This window comes from Amia ocellicauda, chromosome 9 (genome assembly GCF_036373705.1).
Source record: "Amia ocellicauda isolate fAmiCal2 chromosome 9, fAmiCal2.hap1, whole genome shotgun sequence".
Lineage (NCBI taxonomy): Eukaryota > Metazoa > Chordata > Actinopteri > Amiiformes > Amiidae > Amia > Amia ocellicauda.
In genome coordinates, this window is record NC_089858.1 from 43,065,200 (window position 1) to 43,087,307 (window position 22,108).

The 22,108-nt window shown below is 37.1% G+C and overlaps 1 protein-coding gene across 1 annotated transcript; it reads left to right on the forward strand.

The window, feature by feature from the left end:
- The first annotated feature begins 2,366 nt into the window (after positions 1-2,366).
- On the forward strand, positions 2,367-4,857 carry nkx2.7 (NK2 transcription factor related 7). The gene is made up of 2 exons (XM_066712562.1): positions 2,367-2,928; positions 4,213-4,857. The coding sequence occupies exons 1-2, from the start codon at positions 2,619-2,621 to the stop codon at positions 4,800-4,802; spliced, it is 900 nt and encodes a 299-aa protein (XP_066568659.1). The 5' UTR covers positions 2,367-2,618; the 3' UTR covers positions 4,803-4,857.
- The last annotated feature ends 17,251 nt before the right edge of the window (positions 4,858-22,108 follow it).

Sequence of the window (22,108 nt, forward strand, 5' to 3'; positions counted from 1 at the left end):
CTTTTACATATATTGAGGGTTATTTATTCCATTTATAAATATTTTATTTTTCTCGTGACCATCCATATAACGCATATACGTATTGGGTCCAAACACCAGCGATATAACGAGAGGGTGGTGTGTGTGTGTGTATGTGTGTGTGTTTATATATATATATATATATATATATATATATATATATATATATATATACACGTTTTTATATGTTAAACATTATTTTTAAATAATAATCATCATAGTTGAAAAGTAATACACACGTTAGACAATAAGAATGCCGTGAGTTCAAATATGAATTCGATTGTTAATACGTTTATGATGATGATGATTATTATATGCTTTTGAAAATATCAGGTATTACGAATCAAATCAAGTACACATTATTAATAATCATAATATAGAACGATTAAGCATACATTTTGGTAAGGATAAAACTAAAGTTTTAAGGTTTTGACAACAGTAATCGAACTGATCTATTTATTTGGGCCGTTATCGATTATAAATGTATGTATTTATGTATGCCTTATTGGGAAATTTCTGAGACTGGGAACTGCATGATAGTTCCTCAAATGATACTTGAAAGGAATCCCTTATGCATTGGAGTTATCAGGTAGTAGAACAGAATATCATTCCAATGTTAATTTATAATAATATTTAACTTTGAATTCTCCTCAGACTGTTAAACATCGAAAACGTAGATCCTAGTGTGTTTAGATTAAAGTGTATTAAAATAGAACATGGTATTTAGAAACTTTACACATTGTATGTTTCAATTAAAAGTTCTATACTGAATTGGTAGTAATGATAAGTGATTAACAGGAAATGTAATTTAATAAGTGTGCCCACAGTGTTGGGAAAATGTGTATGGCATATCAAATTGTGCTTGTTCCAATTCAAAACACGCCTTTGTATACATTTTGACCTTTTTACTAGTTGTAGGAATTTAAACAAGTGTAGGCCTATTTAGAATTATAATAAATACTTTCTATAATATTATTTTATTATATTATTACTAATATTATATATAACACATATCATCAATATTGTATTGAAAACAATCGGAACAGTGGTGGGCGCTCCGGGTTGACCACTTTTTGTGAAGACAGGCAGGCAGACACCAACTGAGTCCTGGACGAGGAATTTCAATTGATGTAATGTTTCACATATAGAAAAATAAAGTTTGGCAAAGATAATACGTCTTTAAGTTTTAATGTGTGTGTATATATATATTGCAAATATCACAATTTTAAAATTACAGTAAACATTTTAAACGCTTAACCATTACCTACTCTCTACTACTGGTGAAATGACTTCACAATAACAGCATAAGAGTTAACAAAGCACAGCAATTTCATGGTGAATAGCTTGAGAAGTAACGAAGTGTAACGTGTCAGTTGAAGTGTGTTCAGAAGTAATGCTATATTGTAATGTCCACCGTTTTGTGATCTGGATCCTGATGTTAAAAGAAGCAATTAGCCGAATGCACTTGGCGTCAGAGCCGAGGGGTGGTCTGTATCTCTCAGCTCTGTGTCTTATCAGCCTCCTTATCTGAAAAGGCTGTAAATACATTAATGTGATAATAATGGAAGTTACATCACCGAGATGCGGGTTAGTCCTTCTCTCCAATGTTTCTATTTCTATCCTATTGTTGTATTCGACCAGAAACAGTCTGGCTCCTTCACTATCTGCCGTGGCTGTCAGATATAAGGGCCATCGATAAGCAAAGCAAACACTGATCAAACGAGGCCCGAAGGAGCTCTGTAGAAGCTAACACTGCCTGAGGAGATGGCATCGGAAGTAGCGCTTCTAGGCAATTGTTAGAAGCGATTTGGATAATTTCCAGAGCTTTAAAGGGGTGGGGGGTTGACAACACGGACAAAATGACCGTGTTCAGGTTATGAATACAACACTACACAATACCTCGCATAACCTACTACATTAAATTTAAATATTCTATATATAATATAGACTTAAACATGTATATTCAAGTTCTTTATTCTTCAGTTTTTCCATCCCAAGTGCTGGGTTAAATACAGCTCTTCTGTAATTAAGTAATATTTGCATTCACCTCATACGCTGCATGTGCATAGTTATGTATATTTATTTGTATAAAAATATTAGATTTATCGTAAAACATTTGTCCCTCATATAATAGGCAACTCCTGACATTGCTGATTGTTTTACGTTATACACGCGCGTAAATGCGCTTTTACATTGTTCAAATCGAAAATGAATGACATCAATCCTTGGATTTGTTTGCAGCATAATACTGCATAAACTCATGTATGTTCTTGGGCGTGTCTCTGAGATGAGGTCATGTTGTAGCACCCACCACACGTCTCATAATTTGCTAATGGCTGTTGCAGGAAGCCCCCTACACTGAGCACAGGAAGGTAAATCTGTGCTCTCATTACGACCTCATTCAGACAGGTTAACCGACAGTGCGTCCAACAGTTCGGAGACATCTCGCTTCCTTTCTCCTTCACAGAAACACATTTTCAACGGGCCACTCTCAATAGAGAAGGTGAAGATTTCAAGTCTCCTCGTTTGGCTATAGCCTAATTATTTGCTGTTCTTCGACTCCCTTTTCTGCTATTATTGATTTCCCATTTCCACCAGGGATGCTTCCTAGCCCCATGACGTCCACACCTTTCTCTGTTAAGGACATCCTGAAGCTGGAGCAACAGCACTCCAACAATTTTTTCCACCAACAAGGATTTCTAGTCCAAGAACTGGATGCTTCTTCCATGCAAACGCCACAATATATGCACATCGGACATAAAAGCTCCGACATGCTGTACAGTCCGGACAAGCTGTCCTGTGCTGTCGGGGAGCCAGTGAAACGCCATATTAACTCGGACGAGTTTGATATTGTTAGCGGCTCATGTAGCTCCCCGACACAGGAGGAAATCGACCCAATCGAGGACCCAGGTGAGCTGCTTTGATTGTCTTGTTAAGGCGAATGTCTGCATGCTTATTAGAAGAGAATCCATCGAATCGTTGGATCCTGAATTGATAACAATATCCTGTATGAATCATTCTGTCTACATATAGCAAAATTAGCCAAGACAGATGAGTTTAGAAGTACTGAAACTAGTGACTAAACAAGCAACTATCATGTGCGTGATTATCTAATAATTTACATACATTATAATGTATTTAAAAGGTATAATGTCATACATCTTAATCACAAACATTGTTTCCAATTTATGTTAAGTTTGACTTAAAATAAGAAAACATGAATTTTTAAATAAATATATTTACCATGTACTTCAATGAATAGATCTACTTATAATGGTAGCATTTTAATCTGCCGTTACATTTAATGTGGCTATTACAGTGTTCAGATGGCGCAGTGTGGAGTTTAAAAATAAAAATAAAATGTGTGTCGTAAAATTAACAATAGTTCGTTTTGTTAACATTACTTATTAGAAAACACGTTTTACAAAAACATATTGACCAGTTTAAATTATTGTAAATTAACGTAACTCCAGGTCCAGGTCAACTATTCACAGGTGGCCATGTGGGAAATATTAAAAAATCACATTATATTATATAATTATTATTACGAATAATAACGAATAATAAACAAACAAATAATAAACCAAACGAACAAACAAACAAACTAATACATACCTAAATATATACACAGGCCATAAATATATACAAATATTACAAGTTCGACTTGCACACTGGTCATACTTTTAAATTGATCGTACAATATTACAGATTCTGGTCAATTAGACAATAGAAAACCTATCTTTAATAGCTAAGCATAATTAAATAAGCGTTAACCGACACGTCTAAATACGCTTTTTCTATCGTCTCTTCCACTGGGACTAGCGGTAGAACTTAAAATAAAATTAGGTATATAAAAGATTAAAAACTGTGTCAAATACTGTTCGTTTTTAATTGGAGTGTAAAAAATTAGCCATACAGTTGTACAATGGTTAAGTATTTCAATCAGTAATAAATTCAAAATGAAAATGCAATAAATTAAATACATTCATCTGATAAACCCTGCCAGCTGTGATTGCATGTTATTCCTTTTGGGACAAACTGTAGGTGTTAACATTTTGATACAATGTGTGTTAAACCCTTAATTAATATTGTGCATATATATATGTATCCTTAATCAAGTATTTACACAAAAGGCAATTCATTTGATTACTAAACTGGATAGTTGTGCCTAAACCATTTGTCTTCAAACCCTAGGCAGCTGTGGCCTTGAAGAGGAGAGGGAGAGAGGAGACTTTTACCCTGAGCGACCCAAGCATCGACAGAGGAGAAAACCACGGGTGCTCTTTTCTCAGGCCCAGGTGTTCGAGCTGGAGAGGCGCTTCAAACAGCAGCGGTACCTGTCAGCGCCTGAACGGGAGCACTTAGCCTGCATGCTCAAGCTAACCTCCACCCAGGTGAAAATCTGGTTTCAGAACCGAAGATACAAGTGCAAGCGACAGAGGCAAGACAAGTCGCTGGAGTTAGTCGGGCACCCGCCTCCACCAAGAAGGGTAGCCGTTCCGGTGTTAGTTCGTGATGGGAAACCCTGCCTTGGAGGATCCCAAACGTACACAGCCCCTTACAATGTAACCGTAAGCCCTTACCCATACAATACATACTACAGTGGCTATGGCAACAGCCCATATAGTTGCACTTACGCAGGGGTGTCCCCGGTGCCAACTTCTACACAACCCGCCAGTCATATCGTCAACATGAATATCACTATGGGCGGCGTGGGACAGCAGGGTCCCTTGACTCAACAAAGCCATCTACAGGCCACGCTGCAAGGAATCAGAGCGTGGTGAGACGTTGTAAATATAGTATATCATACAACACAGACATGCAAATTACAATTCAAAATTCAACTTATCTATATAAAACAAACCTAAAAATGTTTGTGGATAAGATTTTTGTAAAATAAATATTAATATTTTTGTAAAAAGAAATCAGTTGTTGATTTTTTGCTTTACACGCATATGCTGCAATGGGCTATGTCCACTTAAGCAATAAATGTGACACAATAAACAATTATTGATTTGAAAAATAAACTGCTATATATTTTCAAATGTCGGGAAATTATTATAAATCAGCCAATATATGTTTGCATTGTTTTGATTTGTTTTATTCTTCGGGTGTGCAGATAAGATAAACTAAGATAAGATAATGCAGATGATAATTTTCCCAATACCATGTATTCCAACGAACTCTGTAGTTAACGTAAGTGTAATAAATGATACACACGTGAACTCATCTTCAAAGATATCATCGTTATTAGTTTAATTTGGACAAAATACATCTAAATTTGAAGTCCATATAACTGAAGTATAATACAATGTACTGTCTGTCAGTGATTGTGAGGGTGGGAGGAAAAGTAATGAATATAATAGAGCTAATGAACTTCATAGAATGAAACACGAAGATCTGTATCTGATGCTGCAATTATTGCTGCATGTTGCGAGTCGTTGAAAGCTATGAAACTGATAGAGTAGTATTATATATTAAAAGTAAGGGAAATTTTAAATTGAGCAAATATAAACAATTCCCCTTACCTATAACTTAATGCTTAATCAAATTATAAATGTGACTTTTTTTCTTTACATATCTACAAATGTAATGCATACATTACATACAGCTTTAAACTACAGTGTATTAAACAATCATGAAACATGGGAAAACAAACATAAACATTTGATGAAGGAGGCAATGAGATGGGGCAAGATAAGAAGTTTGTAAAGTATTGTTGTTTATAACCGAAACATTTAGTTTATATTTTTAAAGGTAGCCTACATAACGAGGATATGTGCAAAATATATTATAAGTCATATGAAAGGAGTTTATGAAGTGACCTGAATTGGAAAATATTATCGGGGTAGACTAGTAAGGATTTACATAGCCCTTGACTGGAAAAACTGTCATATGAATAATATATTTAGTGAACCAAGATTTATAATATGCTCTTAAAAAACACCATCGTTGTTTATATATCATACACTATAAAACCAACAATGTACTTCCACAACAAATAGATAAACTTCTCCGGAATGCTTTTTAATGTTTTTAATGTGCAGAGAACACAATTCGATAAGTTAATCAAATTACTTATATATATATATATATATATATATATATATATATATATATATGTGAAACCGATTATCCTCTAATGGAAAACCATTCAATGAAGTATGGACAGCAGCTCCCTTCTAAAAACAGTCCACATTGACCGATGTCACAAAAACATAATTTACTGGAGAAAAAGTGAACATCATGATGCTTACGTGTTTCGACTTATCTTCCTCACAGCGTCGTCTCATATATATATATATATATATATATATATATATATATATATATATGGAACTCCGTATCTTACAAAATACAGTAGGTTGATATTTTGATCTTGAAGTTTGCAGTTCGTACGTAAACAGACCGGGTTAAATATATGTTCCGCGTATTAGTTAGCCTGTTTTACATGGAATAAATATTTTCTCATATAGTTCTATGAGCACTGTGCATTTTAACCCTATATTTCTTAATATTTATAAAAACAAAACAAAACAAAACAAAAACAAAACATTGGCCTATACTCTTGAACTAATGTTAAATGTAACACATTCTGAGTTAGTTCAAGGCCAACACAACTTTGTGTTAAAATGTGTATTTTACACACCGAAAAAACACTATTGTGTTGTGCTTTGGTGAATTTTAACACACAGTTGTGTTGTCCTTGAACAAACATGTAACATATTAGGTCTAGAACTAAATTTAGCAACCATAATATATTTGCTTAAGTTAAAAAGAAACCCCACGCTTCTAGTAGTTTTTTTAAAAATATTATTATTAATAATTGTATAACTTCTTAAGCATTATTATTAAATAAAACTCGAAAACTGTATTGAGTTCACCTAAGCATCTTACATTTAATGAAATTCTTTAACGTAGGCTTATGTCTTTATATGTCTTTGTATTAAAGTGTTCTTCAACACGCAATACCAAAAATAAATACATAAAACGTAGACATAAATATTATACTTTAAATGAATCTAGAAATACTTAATCAACTATCAAGGTAATCAAATTATCGGTTCAGTCAGTTCAATTAAACTATTATGGACTTAAACCTAATTTAGATTTTGTATTGAAAGGCTTCAGAATATTACCAACATTAATTCGATAATAATAATAATAATAATAATAATAATAATAATAATAATAATAATAATAACACTACTACTTCTACTACTACCAATAATAATGGTAATTATCATCATAATTATCATCCAGATCTTATAATTTTTAATTTTAATATTTAAAGAAAATAAATGCATACACCAATGCATAAGCAAACATTATCTCTAGCATACATTTAATGTATCATTGTTTCACAAAAATACAAACAGCGGGTTGTTTTTGCCATTTACCAGAAAACACATAAAGGTACATTTCTGCAAAGCTTTTAAGCTCCTTGTCCTAACAGTGTTCCTCACATAGTTCACATGGAGGCGATTGGCTTTTTAAGTCGAGCCACATACATCTTATCAAATGGGAAGTCATTGTCCTTCAGACTAAACAAAAGCATAAAGGGCGACACGGCCAGCAACTGCCCGGACTACACCGTCACCTGGCCCTACCTACAGGACCTGCAGGTATGGGTAAATACAAATGGAGACAGTCTGTCTCGCCTCCTTTTGTCGCTTTCAATCAAGCACTGAACCGTTTTCCAATCTGATCAATCTTAAATCGATCGAGAAGAAGGCAGAGGGTGACATTAAGCTCCAAGGCTTAAAAGTAAAAAGGGACCTTTTTTAAGATATTTAACAATATGATCAAGGTAATATTTAGTCTTATTAATTATGTGAATAATGAATAGGATATTTTAATCAGTTTGTTTGTTTTTATTGCATTACAATAAATAGTATTACTGTATTAGTGTAACATTCAGAATATATTTTCATATAATATTATATATATATATATATATATATATATATATATATATATATATATATATATATATATATATATATATTCCATATATATAATATTATATGAAAACATTATTTGACCATCTAAATGGTAATTTGCATGTGAACTGTTTTAAATAGAAAATGCACGCTCTAACATTATGTATTTGAAATGTATGGGAATCTCCCACGGCATTAACTAATAACTATTTAACAACGTAAATTAATATCTGACAGCATGTAATTAATATGCAGTTTGTCGGAATAAAATATACATAGAGGAAAGTAATTAAGCATTACATTAAGTGTCTATTGGTAAAAATGTAACACCTTAACTGTGCTTTTGTAAAAGCGTGACCTTTTACAATGCTGCAACAAACTCCATATCAATTCATTCTTTCGTGTCGAGCGAACCAGTACCTTGCCGGTTAATATCGTTTCCTGTCATGTAAACATAAATGCTTTACACCTCGGAGTAACTCTAAACCTTAAATCCTTACATAAATTATTATTTTTATTTCTTGGCAGACGCCCTTATCCAGGGCGACTTACAACATAAGTGCAAAAATACAGAGAAGTACAATTGTCTAGATCTTTTCTGGCAAAGGTAGGTGTACAAAGACAACATATTGTAATATAATTCCTCCATTGACACACCTGATGACATCGACTGGTAATCATCATAATCTTCATCATCATCATCATCATCATCATCATCATCTCTCAATAAAGCAAAGCAGGGGTGGACAACCCCTGTCCCTGAAGAGCAGGTTTTAGGAGTCTCTCAAAATCACCAATCACTGGATACCCTGAATACACAGACATTGTGCCAAATTAAGACCCACAATTGGCTCAATTATGCAGTTAATGTAATGTAACAAAAATACAAATAAATAAATAAATAAACCTGTGGATTTTGTGGCTCTACAGCAGAAGGGTTGGACACACCTGCATAAATTAAAAATCATGGGGGAAAAAAAACTATCTATATTCTATTATATTCTGCTATAGTGCAGTCTATTCTATATTTCCATATTCTGTAGCACCAAGCTACACCAATTAATACATTTTTGCATTGATTCAGTTTCCTTGTTGTTTAATATGATTGAAGCTATGACATCAAATAGTAGACACAACACACAATTGCAAATTAAAATATTCTGCTTTTGTTGTCCAGTCAGTACAGTGATATGCAACCCCAACCCAGGAGAGAAACAACAATTTAGGTTGTATAGGTGTCTTCAATTGGTGCCTAAAGTTCATGTTAATCTAATTAATTCAATTCTTGAATGAAGTAGTTGAATGAAAACCAGTAAACCAAGTCGTTTTCAAGGAGAGAAGACCAGGGGGAGACCCCCAGTTTGTATAATGAAAGATATTATTGTTCTTCTGTTAAATAATATTTCACCCAGACTCTCTTCCTTGACTGGAGGAAATCTGGAGACTAAATCTAAGAGGTTTACATTAATTAATATCAATATCTACAGAATGCAAAATTTGTTTAATCCGAGATAATAATAATAATAATAATAATAATAATAATAATAATAATAATAATAATAATACAAAAAATGATTTTCATTTTCAAAAGATGTAATTGAAGTGACATAATACCCTCTGAAAATAAAGCAACAATTTCAATTCAGTAATGGTTCACTATTCAATTTAACATGAAAAATCTAACAGTGGCCTGTGATTATAGGGGCAAGTCACAATGCAAAGAATGCACTTGGTCCTGAAGGGTCTACAAGTTTGACCTTCATACACAGATATAAGATTTGGCAACCTTGCTTTCTCTTAATGTTTCCACCATTTGAATGATTCTGCTGGAGTTGAAGGTGGATTTATTTTGTGTTTGGCAGGTCCAAGCCTCATATTCTCTTCACTAGATCCAAAGTACCTTCACACAAAGCATATCAATCTTCTGAACAAGGTCAAGCTCGGGTCTCAACTGAAGGGACCATCTCTGTTTGGGTCATTATCAGTACCTGTATAGCATAATAAATAAGGTATACATGTACTTTTGTTTGTTCCCACCTATGGCGTCAGCAATTTGTGAAATATACAATCTAAGTACAACATTTTAAATTCCAATATTAATTCTAATAAATTGCTCAATCTTTCACAGTGTGGTGCAAGTGTGAACTTATGTCCTTTTCGATTAAAATTCAAGTTCATAATAAATCAATTAAGTTGTACAATGTCATTTATAAATGACAAACAGTTTTCTTATGTTTTTCAATATTTAATTACTTAAACTTATCACTTAAATTAAAATTAAAATTTTACTCTGTCACAACACTTTAAAAAGTCTTACCACCCCAAATGAATTTACCTTGTGGCTGTTTTGCCATGTGCTTTGACAGGTGCCACATGTTATGTGTACTTCCTTTCTTACTAGTCAAGATGATTATGTGACCAAAGGTTTTATTGCATAGAAAAGAGACATGCATAATTAATAGGGTACAAAACAGTCTTGTAATTGTTTTCTAGCACTGCAAGTTGAAGTTTTGTTCTTACCTGTTAAGATAAAGACAGGTCTTCAACTGAATCAGTTCCTATCACAAAGAAACTTGAATGATAAACTATATACATCTATATTTTTCATTAAAATCTCAGATGTGAAGATTTAGTCACATTCAAACTCTAGTTTGTATAGATCACACTGAAAGCCCAGTGACAATAGTGAAAAAAATGGCAACCTACATTAAAACTTGCAAGGGCGATTTTTAAATGGTTTAAGATGGTTTATGCTTGAGTGTAGTGTGTTGAAACCACATACATATAAATTAAACAAATCAAACATGTATCTGTCTATCACGGTATGACTGATGAACATCACGTCTTAGCCACTTCACCATTTCTTTCAAGTGGTGTAAAGCAGATGTGTTTGAATTTAAAATCTTCTGTAACAAATTATATATATATATATATATATATGTGTGTATGTGTGTGTGTGTGTGTGTGTGTGTGTGTGTGTGTTTGTGTGTGTATGTGTGTGTGTGTGTGATTAAAGATTCAGTCAGACAGAGTGATGAGCATCAAAATTGTAGAGCAGTAATGTTTTTCAACACAATGTTTGGACCTAAATACAAGGGCCATATAACTCTTGTCCCAACTTCACAGCAGAAAACCATTGAACAAGTACAACATCTCTAAATATCACCTTTCATTAGCCAGAGTGTTTGACAGAAGTTTAGTTGTTCATCTACATGCATATAACATGAATTAATTAAATATTTCACAGCACTTAAAAAAAATCACAACATTGAAAAAGGTCTCTTAATATCTATATCAGTGTACCATGCAGTTCTTTGTTCTTTACAATTCACATATGAAAACTTTTAAATCTCACATTTTGTATATAAGATTGAAATCTATTAATTGGAGCAAACCCATTTCTAATTCATTTGGAGAAGACTGTTACTAACGTATCTTGTTCAAAGGCTACTAGTTAATATTTGGTTTGGTTAAGGTCTTGTGAACCAGTGAGTCAGAATGAAGCCCATGGGCAATGATACCTACATGCAGAACCACAACAGAATTAGGAGATAATGGGAATGCCTTACTCTGAACTGCTTTAGGAGCAGACAGAGAGGAGACCAAGGCCACTTGAAGAGATCAGATAAGCCCCCCGTGTGTTGGCAGCGTCTCTCATGCAAGACCACTGTAGCACTCCACAAGCCTGCTGTGTGAAAGATGTAATCATGGCGGCACTCACTGTTAACACTGAGATGATCCCTGCAAGAAGTCTGCTTCCCCAGGAACATCTCAAGCCCTGGGCAGATCTGCACATAAAGCCTCAAGCAAAATCTGTTTGCTTGTCATAAAATTACAAATAGCAGCATAAAATTAAACCATGAAATATTCTCATGAGAGCATAGCTGAAGTAAAAAATGTACATGACATAATGACAAATGCACAATATTATTTACAATACACATGACACAAGAAAGAAACAAGAAGCAAGTGAAATGGTACAATCTCAAAGTGCCCTAAACAATCACCAAACAATATCTCTATATAAAAATCCAGATTTAGTGCTTTTACATCGTTTTAGATTTCTTTCTCGGTGACAAAAAAGTCAAGCAATTGACCAGGGAAAAGAAGCCTGTATAAAGATTCTGTTGAAAATGGATGGTTATATTTTAAGAATATATTACTTGAGGCTTAAGGCTGATTTATACTTCTGCGTCTTTGCGTACATGCGCGGGCATCGTACGCAGACGATCACAGGTGTCTACCAACATACTTGGACGTAACGTTGAAGCGTGGATAGGGGGCAGTGTCGCATTTACCACATCACAATCGATAAAAAATGAAACCCGTTATCTATGGTGTACCTACGATTGTATGTTTGTAAATTAACACATACTGTTAATGACATGTTACAGAAACTACACACATAGACAAATACAAATTGCATTTTCAGCTGTTAAACTCCTCAAAATGAATGAGCTATAAATGTGTTATTCTCCAACCGCCAGACCAGCATTGTAATCAAATTAGTAATTGTCAAATATTTATAATCACGTTGATTGGTTAAACACGCGATTTTCTACACATCATATATTCATTATTATCATTATTTATTGTATTAGATTTGCACCTGATATAGTTCTCGTCTGATCAGCTCAGCAAGTTTCTAACTTTCCTTTAGTCTTGATCATGTTGCAAACCCAGGTCTCTGGATCGATGCTTTGATCAGTCACCTGTTTGATCATGATGCTAATTGTTCATTCCGTCCACGGAAAGCAAAGTACATTTTACCTTTCATCCAAAATTGCCAAGCACGAAATACGTGGGCAGTTCGAGTGACAAAATACTCATTATGTCCACAAATGCGTTTCGTGGATGAGGAGACCATACATCTGACCTGCTGCAGCGCCTAACAGACATCGTACTCCGGTCGCCCCAGCACTGAGCTGAGCACTGAGTCCGTGGCTGTCAGAATCTCCCGGCTCAACCAATTAACGCTTCCTTGACGCACAGGACCACAGAGACGCGCTTCGCGCTTTTGAGATTTCGGAGGAGTGCGTGTCGGCTGCTCACTTGCTCCCTACACCCTTCTACAAGTGTACACTTGGCGTGACATTGTGCTGACGTCACAGAGTGCGTACTTGAGTGAGTGGGTGGAGGGTTCAATGGGACACACTTCAGCCTTTGCCTTTGACCGAAAAAGTACGCAATCTTTTCAAGTCATCTGTCTATGTATTTAATTTAAATAATAATAATAATAATAATAATAATAATAATAATAATAATAATAATAATAATAATAATAATTAGGAGGTGATATTAACAAACAATATATTTCCAAGTTACTAGGCTACTGCTTCAGTAATTAATTAATTGATACGTGCTGACAAGTTTTTTGGCTGAACTTTCTAATCATATATTTAAATCATGAATATATAATAATTTTTATTATCTATCTATGTATTATCATTTCCTTTATACATAATTTAACAATATCTATAACTGTCTAGCTAGGATTACATTTATATGCACCCGCCACTGCCATATTTCCCCAATTGACTTGTCTCGACTTTAACGCAAAGGGTTCAGGGACTTCAGCGCTAAAACACTTCCGCATAAGTGTACTCTTTTGTATACTCCACCGAAGGGATCATTAAAGGGCACAAAAAGCTCGAATAGGCTCCCTTCACTTGTTCCCTAATGACTTTCTGATGCAAGTCTCTCTGTTATAAACATAGACATTGAATATTCTGGAGGTGTTGTGGTCTAGCACAATTTTGCTGTCCATGTAAAACTTCACTGAATGAATCTCATCCATCTCCTCTAATATCAGGTCTACCAACTCAACTGATAGGATGGTGACACAATGCTCTAATCTGAGAATAGTCTGAGTGGGGCATGGCAGTTTGGATTTTCCCATGACAAACCCTACATGACAATGGTTTTCTATGCCTACAACTCAGATACTACTACTTCTACTACTACTAAGATAGGCTACAGCTGCTATTGCTATCGTAGAAGCATCTGAAAAGACACATAGTTCTCTCTTCTGTGTGAAGAGTAGAGAGACAGGGACAGGGTCTTGTGATGTTGAGTTGTTTGAGCTATGTCAATGTGTCTTTCCACATTTTCCATTGTGTTTCTTTTTCCTCAGGAAGTGGAGGATCCCAGGCATACTGTTCAGTGGATAGTTCTCTCACCAGAGATTTGCCTTGTACGTATTATGTATGCCTTAAGTTTTCCTTGGTTTAGCCATATATGGGTGTTCCTGACCAGTTGTCAGGCAGAAACTGAGCTTCCACTCATCACGAGACAGACATGTGGACCCTGTTATCTTTCTCTCCTGTCTGGTTTGCATAAAAGTGTCTGTAGTTTGTAACTTCTCTAAGACTGTTCTTGAGATTGCCTCTCGAACACCTCGTCCGTGCAGCTGCTCGTAATAAATTCCTCTTGATTGAAAATACATCTCTTGATTATTTGGACTCTTCAACAGGATACCTCTTCTTAGGAATTGTGACGATGACAAAGGGGGGAATTGTCACCGTCACATGACCATGCCACCCCTATTTTTTTTCAGTGAGAAGGGGGTCTCACTATTCCCCCCCTCTCCCCGCGCAGGCTTTAGCAAGATCCCAATGCACACACCACAGAGTCAAAATTCAGAGTTACACACAAGTTTATTACATTGGGTGCCAGGCAAGAGGCCCTACTACTAACAATAAAAATGATTAAAACCACCTTTAAGAGTAGGCGATTGCCCAGCAATCTAAAAAACAAAACACAAAAAGACAGGCACTTAAAACACTAAAACTAATCCTAAAAGAACCCCCACTAAAACTATACTAAAAACTAACTCTGTCTTGGTCCCCCCAGAAGTCAAAGTCCCAGAATCACGGTGCAAATGTGCAGAAATTAGTCTTAGTCACAAATGTCCATTCAAGTTCATAGCAGGTGGATCTCTAGGGGGCTTGGCAGTACGGGGTCCCCCTTCCACTATGTCAGCCACTAGACCAGGCTCTGTAGTGCCACCACTCCTGGGAAGGGAGAGAGAAACTAGGAAAGGACATTCAGAAGGTCTGCGTCGTTGAGGCTGGGTAAGTGAAACCAAACACACTACCAATATTATTTTCCTATTCACGTCCCTCTACTATCCTTTTCCCCAGCGTGTCTCTCTCCACAGGTGCACTGCTTTCTGTCTCGCGCCCAGGTGACCACCGGGGGAACACCGTCTCTACCAGCCCTGTCAGATAAGTAGAAAAAGTTAAAAAAAAAAAAAAAAAAAAAAAATCTGTCATAAGAACATAAGAAAGTTTACAAATAAGAGGAGGCCATTTGATTCATCATGCTCATTAGGTGTCCATTAATAACTGAGTGATCCAAGGATCCTATCCAGTCTTCTACCACATCGCTGGGGAGTTTGTTCCAGATGGTGACAACTCTCTGTATGAAGAAGTGTCTCCTGTTTTCTGTCTCGAATGCCTTGATGCCTAATTTCTCTGCTGAACTGGAAAAGCTCCTTTGGTTTGATGTGGTCGATGCCTTTCATGATTTTGAAGATTTGAATCAAGTCCCCATGTAGTCTCCTCTGTACCATGGTGAAAAGGTTCCATTTCCTCAGTCTCTCCGAGTAGGACATTCCCTTCAGACCTGGAATAAGTCTGGTTGCTCTCCACTGAACTGCCTCTAGAGCAGCAATATCCTTCTTGAAGTGTGGTGCCCAGAACTGTACACAGTATTCCAGATGAGGTCTAACTAGCGCATTGTACAGTCTTAACATTACTTCCCTTGTTTTAAATTCTACACTTTTGACAATATACCCTAACATCCGGTTTGCCTTTTTTATTACTTCCCCACATTGTTTGGATGGAGAAAGTGAGGAGTCCACATTGACTCCTAGGTCTCTCATGCATTACTTCATCTAGTTCTATTCCTCCCATAGTGTAATTATAGTGGACATTATTGTTACCTGGATGTATTACCTTGCACTTGTCCACATTGAATTTCATCTGCCAGGTGTCGGCCCACAGCTGAATGTTATTGAAGTCCCTTTGAATAGCCTGTCCTGCCGAGATTGTATCTGCTGTGCCACCTATTTTAGTATCATCTGCAAATACCATCATCGACATATAAACTTCATAGAAACAAGACCTGCGCAGGCCATATATTCCCACTGCAGGCAAGTTGCTGTTGCAGGCAAGTTGCCGAACACATGCACTTTCAGTCACATCCCTGTTAAAGTCATTATCTTTGCACCACAAGAAGCGTAGGTAATCTCTGTGGTCTTGGCAGACAATGAAGCGATAGAACATTTGTTGTGACTGAAATGGGTTCTTTCCTAAACTGGATGAGGATTCCAAGGAGGGTGTTATTCAGGTCTGGCCCACTGAGTAGGACATCGTTGAGGAAGACACCTTCATTCTTGTCACTGGAGTCGAATACTACATGTATCTGACCTGGTTTCTAAGGGTGATACACTCCGAATATGAGTAGGTACAAACACTCTTATTTTTCCTCTAAGGATGGGGCTGGCTCAGCTTGATTACTGTTGAACATCTTCTGTGTGAAGGTGAGGAATGTCTTTTTCTCCATGGTTCACCACAGTGAGGGAAGACGTTTTACTGCTTGGTCTCTCTTGTTCAGAAGGTGAGGACGGGGTGAATGGAAAGGGAAGGGTGCCACCCAGCTGTTTGATTCATCCATGTACGCTTCCTTGTCTATGGTCTCGAGGAAGACTGCATCTTCTAAGGATAAGGCTATCCTGTCATCTTCCTGTGTTCTCTCAAACACTGTAACCCCCAGATGACAGTCTCAGGGCTCCTCTGGGAACCATAATGTTGTGTTTCTGTGTCAATTCTCTCTTTTATATACATGCTTTTAGTGCAGGGGGTGAGGAATGACATTTGTCAGTTCTGCAGCATGTTCGTCTTGTAGATGTTACATTGGCGGGCTCATGACCTCTCCCGAGACATACCTCTTGGATGACCACCACGCCGAGGTCAAGCCGCTGCGCATAGGGCACGTTGTGGGGTCCATTGTATTGTTCTCTGACCTTATGCACTCTCAATATGTCCCATCCTAACAGGAGAAGGATGTCAGCATCTGGGTCGAGCGCTAAGATCTTGTCAGCTACTGGCTTGAGGTAAGAATAGTGACGTGCTACTTCAGGAGAGGGGATCTCTAATCTGTCATCAGGAAGCATATCACATTCAATGAGAGAGTCATTGACTCTACAACATAGTTACTTGCTCTCCTCCCTTTAGTCTCCATAACTCCTGAGCATGTTTTGAGGGTGTACAGGTCTGGGCCTCCTGTGATAGAGAAGAGATCAAATAACTCTGTCCTAGCTAAGGACTTGTTGCTCTGTTTATCTAAGACAGCATACATTGCAACTACCTTTTCTCTGTGGCCATTGGGATACACTCTGACTAAACATATTTTGGATCAAGATCTTGAGCTAACTGCATCTCCACATATGTCTGTGCACTTTGAGGAGTTGCTGCAGGAGTTGTGCTCATTTGTCACTCCCCACCTGGGTTATCTGTAGTATTCTGGAGCTGGTCCTGGATGTAGTGTGGACAGGTCACTGTTTTCTCAGTCTTTTGCCATGTGGCATGTGAAAGCACAGCATCTCAAACAGATTGTATTCTCTTTTAGGTAAGGTCATCCAGTGTCTTGGTCCTGAAGCTGCGACATTTGCTTAAGGGATGAGGCTTATTATTTAGTGCACACTGTTTCTCTGGGTCCTTTACCATTTTTCCAAATGAGATGCCTTGTTTATCCTCAAACTCAGATGAGACCTCCGTCTTACATACAGATACTGGAATGCGGTTCTTGTACTTCATGGGCTTCTCTGTCTTACCAGATTATGGACCTACACTGTGGGTAAGAGGGAAGCTGGGGTCAATGCGAGCCTTGGCCACATCACAGATGAACTTCATGAAGAAGGAGAGTGGTGGGTATGTGACTCTGTGTTCCACTTTATACTTTGTCCCCAGGCTGTTCCATTTCTCTATCAAGTTGTAGGTGAGTTTCTCCATTGATTGGGATGACTCTACGAGCTGTGGTTAAATAAGTCAGGCCTGGCAGATATCCATCTGTTTTGGCAGCCTCCAGCTCCAATGAGGATGTCCCCTAGGTCTCTGAACCTTTTCAATTCCTTATTGGTAAGTATTGGAAAGTCCTCTGCTTTTTTCAGTAATGCATGTTCAATAACATCTGATGATCCTTATATCTCTTCCAGCCTTTACCACACCATCTGGAGACCTGCAGTGGGATTGTGTATGTTAACAGGCCTGATTCTCATAGCCTACTCAGCTGACTCAGGTCCAAGCCACTTGAACAGTAGATCTAGCTCTTCTGCAGGGGTCAGGTTCAAGTCTCTGGTGGAGTGAATAAATTATGATTTCCATGTGCAGTAGTTCTCAGGGAGATCATTGAACTTCAGCTGACTATTTGACTCAATCAGATATCTTTCCAGGTCTGATGTGCTTGGAGGGTACTGTCTGGGTGTTGAAGCTGGGAGTGGTTGAAATGACGGGTGTATTGGGTTGGATCTTATCGCCCAGTTTGTCTCCTGTCCATTGCTGTGAAGTCCTTTACTAGGAGCTGTAGTGGCTTGGGTGCATGCTAACACTCTATATGTGTTTTCCTGGAGTGTGTCTGTGTAAGTCTCTGAAATCCTGAGGCCAGTTGTACTAACAGAATCAAAAAACAGGATTGGATCCGGGATCACTGGTTCCGGATCATGAAAAGGCATTGTACAAAGCAGATCAAGATCAGGCTCCACTGATCTGATTGTTTGATCCAATTATTAAGCTGCACACCCGGCGACTAAGGAGGTAACTAGGGGGTTTCCTATTTACATCATCCTTAACTGGTGCGACTATCCCAACGTGGGTAACGTTTACTGCTCCAATGACACCCTACAGCCTACAAAGAGTGAATAATGTAGCGGTTTCGGTTTTCTAGCGGCGGCAAAAGGATAACCACAAGACACTGGTACAACAGAAATTTATTGGAGGAAACTCAGGAACACACACACAACAGTCCTGGCAATGACTTTTTATAGCCTCAGTGCAGGTTGGAGGGGAGCTTCAAACGGACCAATCACCGCCTCTCTCCGGAGTGTGCTACCATTGGTCCAGGCCCAACCAATGAGTGCTTGAGACAGAATAGCAGGGAAAGCAGGGGAGAGGAGAGAGAGAGACACAGCTGCGGTGCAGCACAATCACAGAACAACTTGACATACAAATTAAAGACATGGCGCTAGCCGTTACAATAATAAACTTTACAGAAAACTATATTGTGCAATAATGCTGACAAGTCGATGAATTAAACAATCTTAATTGCATTTCCCAAAGCATGTTAATGTCAGTCTATTATGCCCTCGTTTTAAAGTTAACCCAGCAGGCAAAATACATTAGAAACAACGTTGTTTCAACGTCATATTTCAACGTTGAATATACATTGAAAATTGATTGGATTCTCAAATGGAATCGACGTTGAATTTTCAACGGTGAATCAACATTGGATCAACTTGGAATAACCTACGTTGATTCAACGTTAGATAGACAACATTGAAATTTCATTGAAAATTGGTTGTATTTGCAAATGGAATCAACGTTGAATCATCAATGTTGATTCACCGTTGAAAATTCAATGTTGATCCCATTTGCAAATACAATACATTTTCAATGTACACTCACCTAAAGGATTATTAGGAACACCATACTAATACTGTGTTTGACCCCCTTTCGCCTTCAGAACTGCCTTAATTCTACGTGGCATTGATTCAACAAGGTGCTGAAAGCATTCTTTAGAAATGTTGGCCCATATTGATAGGATAGCATCTTGCAGTTGATGGAGATTTGTGGGATGCACATCCAGGGCACGAAGCTCCCGTTCCACCACATCCCAAAGATGCTCTATTGGGTTGAGATCTGGTGACTGTGGGGGCCAGTTTAGTACAGTGAACTCATTGTCATGTTCAAGAAACCAATTTGAAATGATTCGACCTTTGTGACATGGAGCATTATCCTGCTGGAAGTAGCCATCAGAGGATGGGTACATGGTGGTCATAAAGGGATGGACATGGTCAGAAACAATGCTCAGGTAGGCCGTGGCATTTAAACGATGCCCAATTGGCACTAAGGGGCCTAAAGTGTGCCAAGAAAACATCCCCCACACCATTACATCACCACCAGCAGCCTGCACAGTGGTAACAAGGCATGATGGATCCATGTTCTCATTCTGTTTACGCCAAATTCTGACTCTACCATCTGAATGTCTCAACAGAAATCGAGACTCATCAGACCAGGCAACATTTTTCCAGTCTTCAACTGTCCAATTTTGGTGAGCTTGTGCAAATTGTAGCCTCTTTTTCCTATTTGTAGTGGAGATGAGTGGTACCCGGTGGGGTCTTCTGCTGTTGTAGCCCATCCGCCTCAAGGTTGTACGTGTTGTGGCTTCACAAATGCTTTGCTTTCAGCTTGAATCAGTCGGCACACTCTCCTCTGACCTCTAGCATCAACAAAGCATTTTCGCCCACAGGACTGCCGCATACTGGATGTTTTTCCCTTTTCACACCATTCTTTGTAAACCCTATAAATGGTTGTGCATGAAAATCCCAGTAACTGAGCAGATTGTGAAATACTCAGACAGGCCCGTCTGGCACCAACAACCATGCCACGCTCAGAATTGATTAAATCACCTTTCTTTCCCATTCAGACATTCAGTTTGGAGTTCAGGAGATTGTCTTGACCAGGACCACACCCCTAAATCCATTGAAGCAACTGCCATGTGATTGGTTGATTAGATAATTGCATTAATGAGAAATTGAACAGGTGTTCCTAATAATCCTTTAGGTGAGTGTATATTCAACATTGAAATATGACGTTGAAACAACGTTGTTTGTAATGTAATCTAATGTATACAACATTGAAATTTAGTTGCAAATGGAATCAATGTCGAATTGTCAACATACCTTCAACATCAATTTAATCAGCAAATGCAAACAACCACAGAAAGAGAGCCTGAATGATGACAGATAGAGTTAATCTGAGGGAGAAGAAAATAAAACAACTAAATACACTTCTTGGTGTTAACTATACAAAAACAGTACAGGGAAAAAAACACAGGATGAACCTAGAATGAAAACTCCAAACATCGTTTTTTTTGGCTGAAATTACTTTATTTTCATGTGTTTGAAGAAAGACAGTACCCTGCACATATTGTGTAGAAAATAACACAAAATGTGTCTTAGTACTATTAACACATTTTTTGTGTAGAATTTCAATACATTACTTCTAAGAATGTAAATTAAACCACCTGAAAAACAGATTTTAAAAATGCTATCAATCTTTTTAAAACTAGTTCCATGCAAGTTATGGTTAGAGAGCACTTTTATAGATGCCCACAGTTTTTCCAATATGTTTTATACAGGTCTCCAGCTGAATTCAATTTGAAGTAAAAAAAAAAACAAGATTTTTCAAATTTCAAATATCGTCAACGGTCACTGATAAAATATTTTAATTTTGATAATACATTATACATTATACAATTTTGTTATCCTACACTGAAATATTTTGCTAGTAAAATATTAGAGTTAAACTAGCCGTTAATGACTTATTTTAATTAACGAACACTCACAAATATTTGTCCTTTAGAGGAATGTGCTTAAATTCTAATTATATACCTTCATTTTCTACAGTATATAGCAGTTAAACATTTAAGCAGCAAAGACCCTTTCAATAGCCTACACAAAAAATATATATTCTCTTACTTCAGAAAACCATACAGCCAGCTTCATTTAAAATGGAGGTTCTCCCCAGGCTGTCTTCAAGTTTAGAGGCTTTCCCACTTTCATCTAATTGGCTGATTACTTGATAACCCTTTCCGACTCTATCTGATTCGTCGGCTAAGCTGTTTGTCATAGAATAGCATTATATATATACATACATACACATGTACATATACACATACATATATATGTTTTGTTTATTAAGGGGAATATTGCGCATGTTTTTACCATGTCACTCAAAATACACCCATGAAAAATGTACAGACTGGGGAAATACATTTATTTGAGAGGATATTGTGTTTGTTATCTGGGGGTCTGTTTGATTGTTTTGACTGTTCAACTTGAAAGCAACGTATATTTCGACGTTGAT